The sequence below is a fragment of the Rhincodon typus genome, chromosome 5, assembly GCF_021869965.1.
Source record: "Rhincodon typus isolate 14 chromosome 5, sRhiTyp1.1, whole genome shotgun sequence".
Taxonomy (NCBI): domain Eukaryota; kingdom Metazoa; phylum Chordata; class Chondrichthyes; order Orectolobiformes; family Rhincodontidae; genus Rhincodon; species Rhincodon typus.
Genome location: NC_063336.1, coordinates 22,018,876 through 22,037,398, shown reverse-complemented (window position 1 = coordinate 22,037,398; position 18,523 = coordinate 22,018,876). Strand labels below are relative to the sequence as shown.

At 40.7% G+C, this 18,523-nt stretch overlaps 1 protein-coding gene across 1 annotated transcript in view; it reads right to left on the bottom strand.

The window, feature by feature from the left end:
- Window positions 1-18,523, bottom strand: part of LOC109918784 (armadillo repeat-containing protein 2-like) — a 119,497-nt gene that overhangs the window by 85,219 nt on the left and 15,755 nt on the right. The window contains exons 2-4 of the mRNA XM_048596695.1: window positions 18,333-18,425; window positions 6,009-6,259; window positions 2,678-2,750 (exon numbers count right to left, since the gene is read on the bottom strand). Of these exons, the coding sequence (XP_048452652.1) occupies window positions 2,678-2,750; window positions 6,009-6,235 (300 nt within the window). The 5' untranslated portion in view covers window positions 6,236-6,259; window positions 18,333-18,425. The remainder of the gene's footprint in view (window positions 1-2,677; window positions 2,751-6,008; window positions 6,260-18,332; window positions 18,426-18,523) is intronic.

Here is an 18,523-nt window from a genome sequence, read left to right as displayed (position 1 = left end):
ATGAAAGAAAGAATGAATAGACCTGATGGATGCATTCTAGGATATTAAAAGAAGTAGCTACAGAGATGATGGATGCATTGGTAGTAATCTTCCAAGAATCCTTAGATACTAGAAAAGTCCCACAGGATTGAAAAACTGTCATGGTTATACATTTATTTAAAATGCGGAGAAAAAACACAGGTAACTATAGGCCAGTTAGTTTAACATCTGCTGTTAAGGCTGCAATAGCAGATCATTTAGAATATGCAATATATTCAAGCAGAGACAGAGTGGCTTTACAAAGGGAAATCATGCCTGACAAATTTTTTAGAATTCATTGTGCAGGTCAAAAGTAAGATAACTAAAGGGGAAGCAGTAAAGGTAATATATTTAGATTTCCAGAAGGCATTTTATGAGGTACCACACAATTGATTACTTAACAAGATAAGAACCCATGGTATTGAAGGTAGTATATTAGCAAGAATTGAGGAATGGCGAATTACGAGAAGATAGAGAGTAGGATGGCAACCTGTAACTAATGAAATTCCAAAGTATTGGGGCCACCATTATTTACTATATATATAATATATATATAAATGACTCAGATGAGGAAAATGAATGCTCTGCAATGAAATTTGCAGATGACACAAAAATAGGTAGGAAGGCAGATAGTGAGGATGACATGAGGTCTGCAGAGGGATATAGATAGTTTAAGCAAGTGGGTAAAACTTGGCAGATGGAATACGATGTGGGAAAATGTGAGGTTATGCACTTTGGGAGGAAAAATAGAGTAGCTAGATATCACCTAAATGGAGAAAGGCTGCAGATAACTACAAACCAGAGGGATTTAGCAGTCCTCGGCATAAATCATAAAAAGCTAGTATACCAAGTTCAGCAGGTAACTGGGAATGCAAACGTGTATTTGCCTTTATTACAAAGGGAATGAAGTATAAAAAAGGGAGGTTTTGCTAAAACTACACAAAGTACTAGATAGACCACACCTGGAACACTGTGAACCCTCTTGGACCCCTCATTTACGAAAAAATATCGTGGCAATGAAGGCAACTCAGCAAATGTTCACTAGATTGATTCCAGGCATAGAGGGATTTTCTAAGGAGGAGAGATTGAGTAATTAGGCCTGGACATATTGGAGTTTAGAAGGATGAGAGGCGACATTATGAAACATACAAGATTCTTTGGAGACTTGACAGGATAGATACAGAGAAAGGTTGCTTCCTCTTGTGGGAGAGTCTCAGACCGTAAGTTGTAATCCCTTATTAAGCACTGCTGTTTTAGAGGCTAGTTCAGTAAGTAAATTGAAGTCTGAGAAAGATTTTTAACCAGTATGGCAATCAAGGGTTATTGGTAAAAGGTAGGAAAGTGGAGTTGAGTATTATCAGATTAGCCATGATCTCATTGAAAGGTGAAGCAGACTCGATGGGCTGTTTGGTCTACTTCTGCTCCTACACCTTATAGTCTTATGGTCTTAATAGGCCAGGCCTCTTTTCTATTGGAAAAGAAAGACTGAGGGCGATCTAAGAGAGGCCTTTAAATTTACATGTAGGAAAAAGCATAACCAGAGACCGGTAAAGGGAAAGGTAGTTACCAAAAAATCCAATAGGAAATTCAGAAGAAAAGTTTTTACCAAAAGAGTGGTGGGAATGTGGCTGAAATAACAGAGAGACCTAGGGGTTAAGGTGCATAGATCCTTCAAAGTCACAGGTAGACAGGGTGGTAAAGAAGGCGTTTGGCACACTTGCTGTCGTTGGTCAGAGCACTGAGTATAAGAGTTGGGACGTCATGTTGCAGATGGTGAGGCCCCGTTTGGAGTACCGTGTACAGTTCTGGTTGCCCTGCTTTACAAAGCATTTCATTAAATTGGAAAGGGTGCAAAAAGTATTACAAGGATGTTACCAGAATTGGAGATTCTGAGTTATAACAAGAGGCTGGGGCTTTTTTCCCTGGCGCATTGGAGGTTGAGGAGTGACCTTATAAAGGTTTATAAAATCATGAGGGGTATAGAAAATTAAGAAACAAAGATCTCTTCCCTAGGGAAGGGGAGTTCAAAATTAGAGGGCATAATTTTAAGGTGAGAGGGGAAAAGATTTAAAATGGACCTAAGATACAACTTTTTCACAGAGGATGGTTTGTACATAGAATGAACAGGCAGAGGAAGTGGTAGATGTAGGTACAGTTAGAACATTTCAAAGATACTTGGACAGGTACATGAATAGGAAAGGTTAGAGGGATATGCAGGAAAATGGGACAATTTAGTTTGAGAAACCTAGTCAGCATGGATGAGTTGGATTGAAAGGTCTGTTTCCATGCTGTATGATTCTGTGACTCTAAATGATTCATTTCAATGTATTTAAGGTGAGGCTCAACAAGCATATGAGGAAGAAGAGAATGAGGATTATGAAAACAGATTAAGATGAGGAAAGATGGAAATAGTTATGAATACACATCCACATGGACTGGTGGAGGCTCATGGCCTGTTTCTGCATTGTGGTCCCATGTAATCCTAGCCACTGCCTTTTAGCTTGGTACAAACTGTGGATCCAAATGGGTCGGTACACCTTTATACTACACGGTGCCACTCCATAACTGAATAAAGCCCATATCATTGCTCACATTTATTCCATTTCTACTTTAAAATAATTTGAAAGAAGTTGACATGGCTTTCTTCTGGTTTACTTACATGATCCAGAGGGGTGAGACGTGCTCCTGATATGGGTCTTGAGTCACTACCTTCAAAGCTTCGAGCATGGAGACTGCATAAACAAAGCATGAGATATATTTCTTAAAGAAGTTTGTCTTTATTTTGAGCTCCTTTACTGTATTAGGTTTAAAGGCAATGTAAAATACAACCAAACAAATTGTTTGCAGCAAAAGATCTACATATTACAGCTTTGAATATTAATCCATGATTACTCATCTATGCAATAGCCAAAACATCCAAAGTAAAGGGAAAACAAACAACAAGAGGAGAATGCTGAAACAGACATTGTTAGAGAAACGCAGCAGGTCTGGCAACATCTGTGCACAGAGAAATAGAGCTAAACTTTTTGAGTGCAATATGATTCTTTCTCAGGGCAATTAAGAATCTAAAAACTAACTATTGACAGCAGCTGATTTCTCAAACTATCAAGGCAACTGTTCTGAGTGCACGAGATAACAAGGTGTAGAGCTGGATGAACACAGCAGGCCAAGCAGCATCAGAGGAGCAGGAAAGCTGACGTTTCGGCCTAGACCCTTCTTCAGAAATGGGGGAGGTGAAGGGGATTCTGAAATAAATAGGGAGAGAGGGGGAGGCGGATAGAAGATGGATAAAGGAGAAGATAGGTGGAGAGGAGACAGACAGGTCAAAGAGGCGCATCCCAAAACCAGCCCAGCTTGTCCCCGCCTCCCTAACCTGTCCTGCCTCCCACCTATCCCCTCCTCCCACCTCAAGCCCTACCCCCATCTCCTACCTACTAGCCTCATCCCGCCCCCTTGACCTGTCCATCCTCCCTGGACTGACGTATCCCCTCCCTAATTCCCCACCTACACTCACCGTTACTGGCTCCACCCCCACCTCTTTGACCTATGTGTCTCCTCTCCACCTATCTTCTCCTTTATCCATCTTCTATCCACCTCCCCCTCTCTCCCTATTTATTTCAGAATCCTCTTCCCCTCCCCCATTTCTGAAGAAGGGTCTAGGCCCGAAACGTCAGCTTTCCTGCTCCTCTGATGTTGCTTGGCCTGCTGTATTCATCCAGCTCTACACCTTGTTATTTCAAATTCTCCAGCATCTGCAGTTCCTACTATCTCTGAAACTGTTTTGAGTGCACGTTCATGATAAAGAAGGCACGCAAGATGGTGATGTAGCTACAATCGCCAAATGCTTCCACTACATTGGGTTTAACTGGCTATGGTTGTAAAAGATGTTGAAAGTTATAAGAAGCAGGGTGAATTCAACCAACATAATAATGAGACTCTTTCTGTTCACCAAAAGGAAACTGGCATAGAAAGTCTTAAAAAAAATCATGAAAAGTCATGACGCTAAACACTTCACAACATAACTGACAGATGAGATAACTATACATCATAGTTCTTTAACCAAGGAGCACAAGGAAGCTGATGACCCTAACAAGCTCAACAACTGCCCACCTACTCACCTGCCTACTTCCCTAGCAGAAGCCTCAAAAAGCATAGAGATGCGGTGGGAGTTTGGACCTGTGATACTGTAAACTATTGTTCATGGATTGAAAGAATCAGCAATAACTGTTTCTGGAATAAACTGTTTCCTGAGATGAAAAGGACAAGGACAAGCTGTTTTAAAGGAATTAAAAGCAACATGCCAATTAGTAATGGAAAAAGGAGTAAACAAAACTGTTTCCTGGGAGACAGGAGGTGATATCTGCTTGGTAACTAGCTGCCTTGTGACAAATGGGCAATTAAGATTGCCTGCAGAAGAATTTAAGGGGTTACAGGCTGTGCTTCAGACAGACAGCTAACACTGAATGTAACAAGAAATAGAAAAGCTAGGTTGAGAGCAGCTGGTCTTCATTCCTGATAAGGAAGCTAACTAGACTTGGTGACTATAGACGTGTCATAAATAATGTCACACCATGCGCTCAGCAAGACAGAAAATCCTCTAAGAATTCAACTTCAGAATTCTTCAGCAAAATTCTTCAGAACCCTGGAGAACAATAATGCACAAGGATCAAACAATAGACATGCACAGACATGCTGTTGGTTGGAATAATTGCTAAATTCCGCCATTAATCAGGTAATAGATAGGTTGGGTTGAGGCTTAACTTACTTGCTTGAGGGGGTCTTATTTTGGTTGCTACATGCAATAAAGTTTAAATAAATGTTTCAATATTTGATTGTCTGTGAGATTTCTTAATAAGTAGTTAAATGTAGGTTGTAGTAATTGATGCACAACAGACTGCAGCAAACAAAAAAATCATGGAAAATCTGTTTTACTCCATTTCCAACATGGCGCACTACATCGTACTTGTCCAATGACAGCAAACCAAGCCGAAAAAGATTACTAAGTCTTTCCAGAGCTAACTCAACATTTTTCAGTGCCTTTTACAGAACAAGGTCAGGCCATTGCAAGGTGTGAATAAAATTGAAAAGTAGTCATTTTTCACATACCTATTGCATCACTGTACAGTGTAATAATTTGTTTTGTTCTGACATGGAGCGTGTTTGCATACAAATTAGGTTACATAAGGGCTTCCTCGGCTATTGTGAAGCTCTGTTTTACATGAATTCATGGGCAGGTCCCCTGGAATTCAACTTACCACAATTTTACTGTACTTTGTTGCATAGAAGGCAATGGATAATTTTTTTTTTGTTATTTTGTTTTGTTGTGTTTTCCCAGTTATTCCTTCAGTTCTCTCCCTGAAGACAAGTCCAACCCATTGCACTGTGATCTCCACCAAGAAAGCCATGGATGATCTTAAATGTATCCCAGCCAGAAAAGGATTGAACTCCTTGCTATTGTTACTATTCTAATCCAAACTGGCTAGCCAGCAGACTGAGCTAACCAGCTTTGCAAGATACATGAGTTGCAGTGGCAACATACAATTTTACATACATCTTGTAGCCTAGAGCTGTAGATCGTTGGGCAGAGGCCACAATTTCATTCCAGCATATGACCGACCACGAATCTTTCCCTCTTTTCATATCTGCCACTGGCATATATTGGAAGGAATTAAGCTGGTAATCAACTTATTTGGCAGCCTTATGGGTGCACTTTCCTTGGCCATCAAGCTGTCAAGTGGGACTAAATCTTGAGCTCTGGCTCACAATCAGCGATGCTGTCATGGCACCACAAGACCTCCTTATTCTGTATTGATGGTTAACTCAAAACTTCCAAAAAAAAATTTAAATAAAACTGAGACTAATCCCTGACAAATACTCTATTTAACTCAAAAATAATGTTGCCATATAAAATGAATCTATAACTGTAATACACTGAATCTATACCATTATAGGGGTACATGGGAATATATCCAAATTAATATTGTTGTTACCTGAATGCAGAGGGAGGCCTATTATCAGGTTCACGGGAAGAAGTAGACGCAAAAAGCTTCCTCTGATCATCTTTAGGAGTAAATGGTCTTTGAGTCTTTAAACTTCTCAGTGAAGAACGGGCCTCGCTAATGATCTCAGCACTCGTCTTTGGTTGAGATGGTGAAGATCCAATCACAGTGGCAGCTTTTACTGTCCTTTTAGTCCTTGAAGAATGCATCTTTCCCATAACAGATGAGCAGCTCTGGAAATTCTCCATATGAGAATACGATATAAATAAACACTATTTAAAGAAACATAAACTATCATCAAACTTATTCATCTGTGGAAAAATACTGAATGTTTTATATCTATCGAAGAGTGCAATTTTCCAGATAATTCAGCATGCAATAAAATCTTTAAAGCAAACTAAATCTTTTCAAGTGCAGCAACCTCTATGACCGAAAGATAGAATTGTAATAATGCTAAGGTCTTTAATTTACCTATCAATCATTCCGACTTATTACTGGATAAAAAAATTAAATTTTCACAGGGGTAATTCATTATTTCTTACAATAACATTTCTTACATTTTTCTTTCAGCACTAGAGATCATGGCAAACTGGGATTGGTAAAATTAACATCCATTGTATTCGGCTTGTTTTATATTTCTTGCTGCTTGTTTTACATTTCTTGCCATAATTGAAATCTCTGGTTGCATGAGCTCTTAGATCTGAAAGTAATAAATGAGCTAACAGCAGTTTCTAGGTAAAGACGTGTTTGAAGATAGACCCCGAGCAATCAGCCCCCTCAGGAGCTCATCACTGTGCACCTCTTTCCTTAGCAACCTTCGCCCTTTCTTCCTCAATTTCCTCTTACAATGTTTAAGTTCTCCTGGCTTTATTGGTGTGCACATTAGTCCAAATTACAAGTTAACTATTATTTAAAGCTGCCATCTAAAACCATTAGGTTGCATTCCTCAGTGTGCATGGAATCTTACCTCAAATTTGACTTTCAAGTTCCTAGACATCTCTGGACATTAAGACTACACTCTGCACTGTACTACATCATAGTTATGACTCAGCTGCTGCGTCTCTGATCTACTTAAAATTTTAAAGTAACCTTCTGTTCAGCCAATGCAGTAACCTCAAACCTTGTTGTATCTTGCTGAGTCTTTGACTGGTTTATTGGCAGCTACTGTCCACTCCTGATTGAAGATTGATTCTCTTTTCTGAGCCAAAGTACATTTCACCACCATTTCTAGTTCTTAGATTGACTTTAATTCTAGCTTTCTTTCTGCAACAATTTCAGCACAACTATTGGATTGTTAAAAAAAAATTCTTTTATAGGATGTATGATGCTGGGAAAGCTAACATTTGTTACCCATCCCTAATTAACCTTTAACTAAGTGGCTTCTAAGTCAATGCAGAGGACAATTAAGAGTCAACCACATTCTATGGATCAGAAGTCACATGCAGGCCAAACCAGATAAGGTTGACAGTTTTTTTTCCTTAAAAGATATTAGTGAACCTGATTTCTTTTTCTGACAACCAATGATAGCCTCAGTAATGGTGAATTAATTCTGAAACTAATTTCAATTCTACATTTCATGAATTGACTCCACCAGCTGCCATGGTAGGAATTGAGGCTGTGTCCCCAGAGCACTGGCCTGACCTTTGGATTACTATTCCTGTAAACTCATTCATAAATTTGAACATATTCATTAGTGCAAACTCCATTTCTGTACCCTATAAATAGCATTTGAAATTTAATCTCCGTCTTGTGTGTGAACTTTAGTCTGTGAACTTTATCCCACTATGGGGCCTTTCTCTTTTACTTTGCATTCTTTACTATTGTCCCTTTTCTATTCTCCAGTCTACATGGACTTCAGCAAGGTGTTTGACAAGGTTTCGCATAATAGACTGGTTAGCAAGGTTAGATCACGTGGAATCCATGGAGAGCTAGCCATTTGAATACAAAATTGGCTTGAAGGTTGGAGACAGAGGGTGATGCTCCAGGCTTATTTTTCAGACTGGAGGCCTATGGCCTGCAATGTAAGGATTGGTGATGGATCCACTGCTTATTGTCATTTATATAAATAATTTGTATGTGAATTTCGGTGCAAAGGTGAGTAAGCTTGCAGATGACATCAAAGTTGGTGGTGTAGTGGACAGTGAGGAAAGTTATCTCAGAGTACAAAGGGACCTTGGTCACTACCGAGGAGTGGCAGAAGGAGGTTAATTTAGATAATGTGAGCTGTTGAGTTTTGGAAAGGCAAATTAGGGCAGGACTTATACACTTAAAGTAGGATCCTGGGAGAGTTAACAAACAAAGAGACCTTGAGTTGCAGGTTCATAATTCCTTGCAGATGGAGGCGCAGGTAGACAGATTAGTGAAGAAGGCGTTTAGCATACTTGCCTTTATTGGTCAGTGCATTGAGTATAAGAGTTGGGATGTCATGCTGCAGCTATATAGGACATTGGTTAGGCTATTTTTGGAATACTTCATTCAATTCTGGTCTCCCTGATATAGGAAAGGGTGCAGAAAAGAATTACAAAAATGTTGTTAGGGTTGGAGGGTTTGAGCTAACAGGGAGATGCTAAATAGGCCGGTTCTATTTTCCCTGGAGCATCAGAGGCTATGGGGTGACCTTATAGAGGTTTATAAAAATCATGAAGGGCGTAGATAGGGTGAATAGTCGAGGTTTTTTTCCCAGGGTAGGGAGTCCAAAACTAAAGGGCATAGGTTTAAGGTGAGAAGGGAAAGATATAAAAGGGGCCTGAGGGGCAAGTTTTTCCACACAGAGAGTGGTCATGTATGGAATGAGCTGCTGGAGGAAGTGGAGGCTGCCATAATTACAACATTTAAAAGGCATCTGGATGGGTACATGAATAGGAAGAGTTTAGAGGGTATGGGCCAAATCTAGAAAATGGGACTAGATTAATTTAAAAAAATCTGGTCGCATGGACAAGTTGGACCAAAGGATCTGTTTCCATGTTATGCAACTCTATGACTCTATAAATGTATCCTAAAAATAGCTAATACACAACCAGCGGCAGGACTGTTGATAATTCCTTGCCTGTGCGCAATTTGGATTTTTTAAAAAATTGGTCCAGAATCTATCACCTTTGAACTACTGCAGTCCTTGGGTGTAGAATACCTACAATGGTGTTAAGAAGGAAGTTCCACAATATTGACCCAGTGACAATGAAGGAATATGATATAGTTCCAAATTGGTGTATGACTCTGAAGAAAATTTACAAAAGGTGTTGTTTCTATGCATCTGTTACCTTTTGCTAGCTAATAGAATTCCTGGGTTTGGAAGGTGCTGTTGGATGAAACTTGGTGAGTTACCGCAGTGTACTTGTCGACAGAACTCACTGCTGCCACGGTATATTGGAAATTAAGATAGTGAATGTTGAAAGTAGTGAATGTTGAAGGTAGTGGATATAATGCCGACAAAGCAGGCTAGATGGTGTCAAGTTTAGAGTATTGTTAAGAGTATTGCTCTTACCCAGCAAGTGGAGAATATTCAAACACATTCCTGACTTGTGCTTTGTACGGGAGCAGAGACAGACTTTAGGGAGCCTAGAAGGGAGTTACTAACTGCAGAATTCCTAGCTTCTGACCTGCGCTTGAAGCCACAGTATTTATATAACTCATCTAGTTCAGTTTCTGGTCAATGGTAACCCCCATGATGTTGATAGTGGGATTCAGTAATGGTAATGCCATTGAATGTCAGAGGGCGACGTGTAGCTTCTCTTATTGGATACGGTCATTGCCCGGCACGTGTGACATGAATGTTATTTGCCACATAGCCACCCAAGCCCATGCACAAAATTTTGTCCTGGTCTTGCTGTACATGGCCTTGGATTGCTTCAGTCCCTGAAGTGTCATGAATAATGCTGAACTTCGTGCAATTACAAATAAGCATCAGCATTTCTAACTTTATGATGGAAAGAAGGGCATCAAATTATGCAAAGAAACAGTTTCTAACATCTTTCAGTTCTGAAAAAAGAGCCATACATCTGTTTCTTTTTCCACAGATTCTGCCAGTTCTGCTGGGTTTGTCCAGCATTTTCTGTGTTTGTTTTCAAGCATTTGCGGTATTTTCCTTTTGTCTTTTGTAATGATGAGCTGAGGATGGGGATATTGGTGAAGCCTCCACCTCCTGTTAGTCGTTTGATTGTACCAGAACTACAGACCTTAGGTCTGATCCATTGGTTGGGAGTTTGCTTAACCCTGTCAATTGCACCCGACTTCGTTGTTTAGCATGAAAGTGGTCCTGTGTCAGGAGTCTGAAGTCACATGCAGACCAGACCAAGACATTAGCGAACCAGCTGGGTTCATACAATAACCAACAGTGGTTAAATGATTGCCATTAGCTTAGCTTTTAACTACAGATTTCATTGCATTCAAATTTCGCCATCTGCAATGGTAGGTTTCGAACAATTGTCCAGAAACCATTAACTGGATTACTAATCCAGTGACAATACCACTATGCCTTTACTTCTAATTTGTTTGTTTGTCCATTTTGTTTCCCTTTCTCTCTCCTGGACCAGTAATACCCCACCATCATGCATTCTTTCATTTCTCCCCTGGGGTAATTTGTTCTATAAATCTCTACCCCAACCCTACAGCATACCTCTATCTTCCTACTCTGCTGCTAACTTGCCAGGCCCGTCTTCCTTTGGATGTCTACATATTCTTTTTCTGTGCTTTCCCTGGCATAGTTCCTTGTAAGCAGCGACACCAACAACCCCGTCTTACCTTCCCAAGCTCTTAGCCCACTTGAAGCTGATCATGACAATCTCTTTCCTAACAAACACATTCATTCCCATGTTAAACTTGCGGATTCAGCTAACAGCTCAGCTTTCACCACTTCTCTCTCAATCTATCTCCAGAATGGCAGAGGTTGATCCACTGAATGGTCTGACCTTCCACCCTACCAATACCCACAATGTGAATCTTGTGGCAAATTTGAAAGACAGCAACAATTGCTGGCCACACCAATGACATAGAACTTCAGGAAGTGGAACAGGGATCATATGATGTAGGAACAGAAGTAGGTAATTTGACTCATTGAGTCTGCTCCCTCAATGAGATCATAAGTGATATGATAATCCTCAACTTCAATTTCCTGCCTTGACCTCATAACTATTGATTTTCTTAATGAAGCCTTGAATAGACTTAATGGCCCAGTCTTAACAGCCCACTGGGATAAAGAATTCTACAGTTTCACAACCCTCTGAGAGAAGAAATTTCTCCTCAGCTCTGGCTTTAATTAAATAACAGACCCCCTACTGAGATTATAACCTTTGCTTCTAGACTCCCCTTCAAGGGGAAACAGCCTCTCCACATCTACATTGTCAAGCTGCTAAGAACTTTATATTTTTCAATAATATCTCCCTTCATTCTTGCTCCTATGATGCTGCTTGGCCTGCTGTGTTCATCCAGCTCTGCACCTTGTTGTCACCAATGAATACAACCCACTTAACCTTTCCTTCCAAGGACATCCCTTTATACCCAAAAACACCTGGTGAATAGTCTTTGGACTATCTCCAATGTCAGTATATCTTTCCTTAGATAAGGAGACCAAAACTGTTCACAATATTCTAAGTATAGTCTGACTAGTGCCTTGTAGCCAGAGCTTTAGCAAGTCCTCCCTATTTTGAAATGAAGGCCAACAGGCCATTTGTCTTCCCTATTATCCATTAAGCTTCTTCCTGTCAAAATGCATAGCCTCACATTTTCCCACATTATATTCCAACTGCTAAGTTTTGCACCAACTTAGCCCATCTATATCTCCATGTAGACTCTTTACGTCATTCTCACTATGTGCCTTCTCAATAATGTGTCATCTACAAACTTACTTTAAATAATTGTGGCCTCGGCACTGATTCCCGTGGCACTTCACTAGTTACAGGTTGCCATCCTTAAAATGCCCCCTCATCTCAACTCTCTGTCTTCTATTAGTTCGCTAATCTTCTATCCATGCCAGTGTACCACCCCCAATACCATATCTTACCTTATTAAGTAGCCTTACGTGCGGTACTTTATCAAACACCTTTTGGAAATCTATGTATTATATGTACTGGTTCTCCTACATCTATCCTACTTGTTACCTTTCAAAGAACTGGCAAGCATTTGTTGGGCATTATTTTCCCCTCATAAAGCTTTGCAGACTCTACTGGATTATATTTTATATTTTCCCAATTACGAACGTTATTGGGAAATGGTTAACTCGCCTACAGTCACCCTATGTTATTTTTTCTCTGTCTCCCTCTCTTTTTAAATATTTTGTTACATTGACAGTTGTCCAATCCTCTGGGACTTTCCAGAATCTAAGGATTCTTGGAAGATTACTACCAGTAAATCCATTCTCTCTGTAGTGACTTCCTCTAAATCTTAGGATGCAATCCATCAGATCCAGTGGACTCATCAGCCTTTAGCTCTATTACTTTCCTAGTACATTTTCTCTAGTGATACTTGCTATATTTATTTCCTCCCTTACTTTAGCCCTTTGATTTTTCAGTACATTTGAAATGTTGTTAGTGTCTTCTCTCATGAGGACAGCTGCAATGTATTTGTTCAACTCCAACGCCATTTCCTGGTTCTCTTTCCCCAGTCCTGTTGTCCAAGAGCCTATGTTCACACCCACCTCTCAGTTTTTTTTTATATGTTTAAAGAAGCTCTTTAATGTTGGTCTTGTATTACTTGCTAGTTTGCCTTCATAGTCTACTTCCTTCTTTTTCCGTTATCTCTTGTTGGCTTTTAAAATTTTTCTGATCCTCTGGTTTATCATCCTCTTACCACAGGTATGTTTTATCTTTCAAATTGATACTATCCTTAAATTCTTTGATTAATCACTGTCAGTTTATGCACTTCCTAGAATTCTTCTTCCTCATTGGGATATGTCTTTATAGAGAGTTGTGAATTATTTTCTTTAGTGGGAGGAATTCTCAGAGCAAGAAAAAGATATATCAGGAACACTGATATGACTGATGGCAAATTACTATTAACGGGTCAACCTTTTAACCAGAGACTGAGTCCTCATATTCTAATACTTTGGCCAGGGCAAGCAATTTTGGAATCTTATCAAGCCTTTCGGAACCTTGTTTGTTTTAATAAGATCAGCTTGCATGTTTCTAAATTCTAGAAGGTATATCCAATTTTACTCAACTCATGATAGGTCAACTCTCTGACCCTAAGTATAAATCTTGCAACCTTTTGTTTTATTCCTTTATGGGATTTGACTGTCGTTGGCATGGTCAACATTTGTTGCCCATCCCAACAGTTTCCCTCAGAAGTTGAGGATCAGCTGTCTTCATGAGCCACTGCAATCATGTGGTGTAGCTACACTGACAGCACAGTTCAGCAGGTAATTCCAAGATTCTAACCCAACAACAGTAAATGAATGGCAATATAATTTCAAGTTGGGACGATATATAGCTTAAACATAGAAAATAGGAGTAGCAGTAGGCCATTCAGATCTTCAGGCCTCCTCTACCAGTCAATATGATCATGGTTGATCCTCCAACTCAGCATACTGTTCCCACTTTCTCCCACACCCTTTGATCCCTTTAGCCCTAGAAACTATAAATCTTAGAGGGCAAACAGGAGAGCTTTCAGGTAGTGGTGTTCTTACGTGTGTTCTGTGCTTATCTAGGTGATAGGTGTTGCGAGTTTGAAAGGTATATCAAGGGTTCCTTGGTGAGTTGCCAGAGTCCATCTTATATATGGTTGTACACCGTGCGTCTGTGATGGAGGGATGCCAATCTTCTTAGAGTATGCCATCACGCTCCTGACTTGTGCCTTCTGGGGAGTTAGGTGGTGAGTTAATTGCGAAAGAATGCCCAACCTCCAACCTGCTCTTGCAGCCACAGTATTTGCCACCCTCCACTGTACTACTGCCTCCAAGGCAAGCATATCCTGTCTTAAATATGGAGTCCAAAACTGTACTCCAGATACAATTTCATCACAGCCCTATAAATTGTAGCTAGACTTTTTATTCTTCCACTCCAATTCTCTTGCAAGCCGATATGACATTTGCCTTCCTAATTGTTGTGTGAATACACCCAAACATCTCTGAATGTCAACATTTAAATATCTTGCACTTTGCTACTAAAGTAACTATGCTCACACTTAGCCACATAAAACTTAATCTGCAACCATGTTTTCCAATTTACTTAACTATCCTTATGTCTTTACATTATCTGAGGTCATCCTCACAGCTTTCATTCCTTTACATCATGATAGCTACTTCATCACATCAATCCCATATGGACCCTGAAAATATTTTAATTAAAGCATAATGACACTAAGTAGTAACTAGGTACATTATCTACTTGTCGACTGTTCCGCGTGAAGCACTGTAAATTAGTATCAAATGTCGATTAAGGAAAATCCCAAGGCATTTTATACATATATAAGGGAGGGAAAGGGAGCTAGAGAAAGGGTAGGTCCACTCAAGGGCACAAGAGAGAATTTGTGTGGAGCCAGAGGAAGTAGGTGAGGTCTTTGATTGATTGATTGATTTATTGTGGCACGTACCAAAGTACAGTGAAAAGGTTTGTTTATGAGCAGTACAGACAGATCGTAGTTAGCAAGGATGAACAGATTAAAAAGACTTAGACAGAGGCATACAGGTTGCATTGCACATGGTGTGTGCTAGGCGAGATCAACATTAGTGTGATCAGCATTATTTGAGGCTAAACAGTCCATTCACCAGTCTAATAACAGCTGGAAAGAAGCTGTTCCTGAACCTGCCAGTGACTGTATCCAGGCTTCTGAATCTTCTGCCCAATGGAAGAGGTTGTAGGAGATCATTACCAGGGCGTGATGGGTCTTTGATTATGTTGGCAGCCTTTCCACAGCAGCGAGCCATGTAAATAGAGCCCATGGATGGAAGGTTGGTTTCCGTGATGGTTTGGGCTGTGCACACCACCTTCTGTAGTTTCTTACTGTCCTGGGCAGAACAGTCACCAGGCCATTATGCACCTGGACAGTATGCTTTCAATGGTGTATCTGTAGAAGCTGGTGAGGGTCGTTATGGATGTGCCAAATTTCCTGAGCCGCCTGAGGAAGAAGAGATGTTGTTGTGCCTTCTTGACTGTCACATCTACGTGGGAAGTCCAGTACAAGTTTGCATTGAATATTTTATATTGATATTCACAAAGGAGAAGGACATGGTGAATGGTGAGTTTCATTAGGGATATGTTGATATTCTAGGGCATGTCAATACAAAAAAATGATATAAACCGACATTTTCCCAGCTACCATCAGTTCTGAGGAAGGGTCACCGGACCGAAACATTAACTCTGATTTTCTCCTCACAGATACTGCCAGACCTGCTGAGTTTTTCCAGCAACTTCTGTTTTTGTTCCAAAAAATAAGTTGTTTTGAAAAGCATTAAGGTAGACAAATCCCCAGGACCTGATGGGATCTATCCCAGAATGCTACGGAGGCAGGTGAGGAAATTGCTGGGGCTTTGTATGAATTCGTTGTATCCTTTTTAGTCACAGGAGAAGTCCCAGAGGACTGGAGAATAGCCAATGTTGTTCCTTTGTTTAAGAAGGGCTACATAAGTAATCCAAGAAATTGCAAGCTGATGAGCCTTATGTCAGTGGAAGGGGAATTATTGGACAAGATTCTTAGGGACATGGTTTACTCACATTTAGATGAATATGGACTTATTACTGAAGGTTTTGTGTGGAAGGTCGTATCTGAAATACTTGATTGCATTTTTTGAGAAAATGACAAAATGAATGATGAGGGCACAGCAGTAGATGGTTTCTATATGGACTTTAGTAAGGCCTTTGACAATGGTCCTCATGGCAGGCTGATACAAAAAGTGGTCACATGGGATCTGTAGTGAGATGGTAAAGTGAATACAGAACTGGCTTACTCATAGAAGACAGAGTGTAGCAGTGGAAGAGTATTTTCTAGATTGGGGATCTGTAACCAGTGGTATTTCCAGGGATCAGTGCTGGGAGCCCTGTTGTTTTCAAAATACATATAAATGATTTGGAGGAGAATGTAGGTGGCCTGATTAGTAAATTTGCAGATGACACAAAAATTGGGGAGGCTGAGAATAGAGAGGAGGATTGGCAGAGGATACAGCAGGGTATAGATAGGCTAGAGACTTGGGTGGAGAAATGGCACATGGAGTTTAATCCAAACAAATGTGAGGGAGATCTCATGTAAGAGGGAAGTATACAGTAAATGGCAGAACCCTTAGTAGCATCAACGTATAGAGGAATTTAGGCATTCACGTCCACAGTTCCCTGAAAGAGGCAACACAAGTGGATAAGATGGTCAAGAAGGCATATAATGTTCTTGTCTTCATTGGTTGGGGCATTGAATACAAAAATTGGCAAGTCATATTGCAGCTGTATAGAACTTTAGTTAAGCCACATTATGTAAAGTTCTGGTCACTACACTACAGAAGATGTGGAGACTGTGGAGAGGGTACAGAAACAGTTTACCAAGATGTTGCCTAGTTGGGAAGGTATTAGCTATGAGGAGAAATTGAACAAAATTGGATTGTTTTCACCTGAATGTCAAAGGACGAGGGACAACCTGATAGAAACAATATAAACTTCGATTGTGCTTCCAGTCTGAGACAGCAGTGGAGTAGGATGCTTCACCTGGAGCTCGTCCGCTCCACCCATTCTTTTTCTCTTCTTCTCTCCCAGCCTCCACTTGACTCCTGGCCTCTGACTCCCTGCATCCGCTTGACTCCTGGCCTCAGCACAGACACGATGAGGGGTGCTCTCAGCTGGTGTAGCAGCCTCCCGTTGCTGCCTCCCTGCTTGGCATAGCCACTTCCCCACCCCCATGGCTACCTCCTGGTGTGGCATCTTCTCCACCTGACATGCCGGTCTCCCGGCCAGGCATGGCCTCAGCATGGACTCCTGGTCTCGAGGTGATTCCAAAGTGATCTCGAGGTGAAGCCCCGCATGGACTGAAGGCAAGGTGCCAGTGTGGTCTAGGTTGGAAAATGGTTCTGAATGTTTTTTCTGCAATGCTGGCCTTTTTTATTTCTCTGTTTTCTAAGATCTTGTAACTGAAGAAGGTGGACCTATGCACCTTTGTACCTAAGATGATGCTATAAGTGGGGACTTATAAACTTTTCTCTGTACTCATTTGGGTACGTGACAATAAAGCTAATTCAATTTAATTCAAATTATGAGAGGCATGGACGAATGGATAGTTAAATTCTTTTACCCAAGGTGGGAATGTCAATTACTCAGGGTCATAAGTTTAAGGTAAAAGGTGCTAAGTTTAGAAGGAACAAAAACAGAAATTGCTGGAAAAACTCAGCAAGTCTGGCAGCAATTTTGGAAAGAAATCAGAAATCAATTGGGTTCAGTGACCCTTCTTCAGTATAGAATATTTCTGATTTCCAGCATCTGCAGTTCTGTAAATTTTTTTCTCTTTAGTTTAATGATGTGAGAGGCAGGTTTGTTACAGGGGGGGTGATAAGTGCGCTGTGGAGGCGCATACAATAGCAACGTTTAAAAGGTATCTTGACACATACACGAATAGGCAGGAAATAGAGGGGTATATACAGCGTAGAGGCAATTTTTTTTAGTTTAGATAGACATCACGTGTCAGAGCAGTCTTGTTTGGCTGTAGGGCCTGTTGCTGTCCTGCACTGTTCTTTCTCAGTACGATTTTACTCAGTTTGGGGAATGGAGCTGAGAGGCTGCAAATTATACCTTATTCTTCATCTTTTTCGTCAACTCTTGTATTTGGTATACAAAATTCTTGCATTAATTTATCAATAACCATCGATGAAAGGGTTAAAAAAGTTTATTAAAACATCGCCGATAAAAGGTTAGCAGTGTTTCAATTCAATTCAATTCAATTTTGAAAGCTAGGGGAGCAATGGAGAAAGTTTGTAGCAGCCAGACGTAATAAACATGCCATTCGATACATGTTGGAACAGAATTTACGCCACTTCCTAGACAACAAGGTGCAGGGCTGGATGAACACAGCCGGCCAAGCAGCATCATAGGAGCAGAGAGGCTGACGTTTCGGGCCTAGACCCTTCATCAGAAAAGCCGCCACTTCCTGTTCGTTGCCGCGACAACCGTTGTTTATCTCCCAGAGTGCACGGTGCCCTCGTTTCCATAGTGACCACATACAGCCGGCAAGCACAGACAAATGGCGAGAAACTCACCATCAAGTCAGCCTCTCCACTCCTGACAGACATCGACATCGCAGACTAACGGATTCTAATATTCCCTAAGTGATCGCCGACAGCGGAAAATCCTCATTCTCTGCTCTTTTCACACCCAGAGCGCTTCCCCCATCCCCATTTCCATCCCCAAACGAACTTACTCAATTTGCGCTTCAGAGTTTCTGGGAATCTGAAACTTCCGATGTTCGAATCAGGAAGTTTGGCATAGAGCCCGGGGTTTGCAGTTGAATCAGCTGTGTGATAAATAATACAATATATATATTATGTATACTATAGAAATAGCTGGTGTTGAGTTTTCTTGCACTAACTGTCACGCGGCAAACGTTCGTGT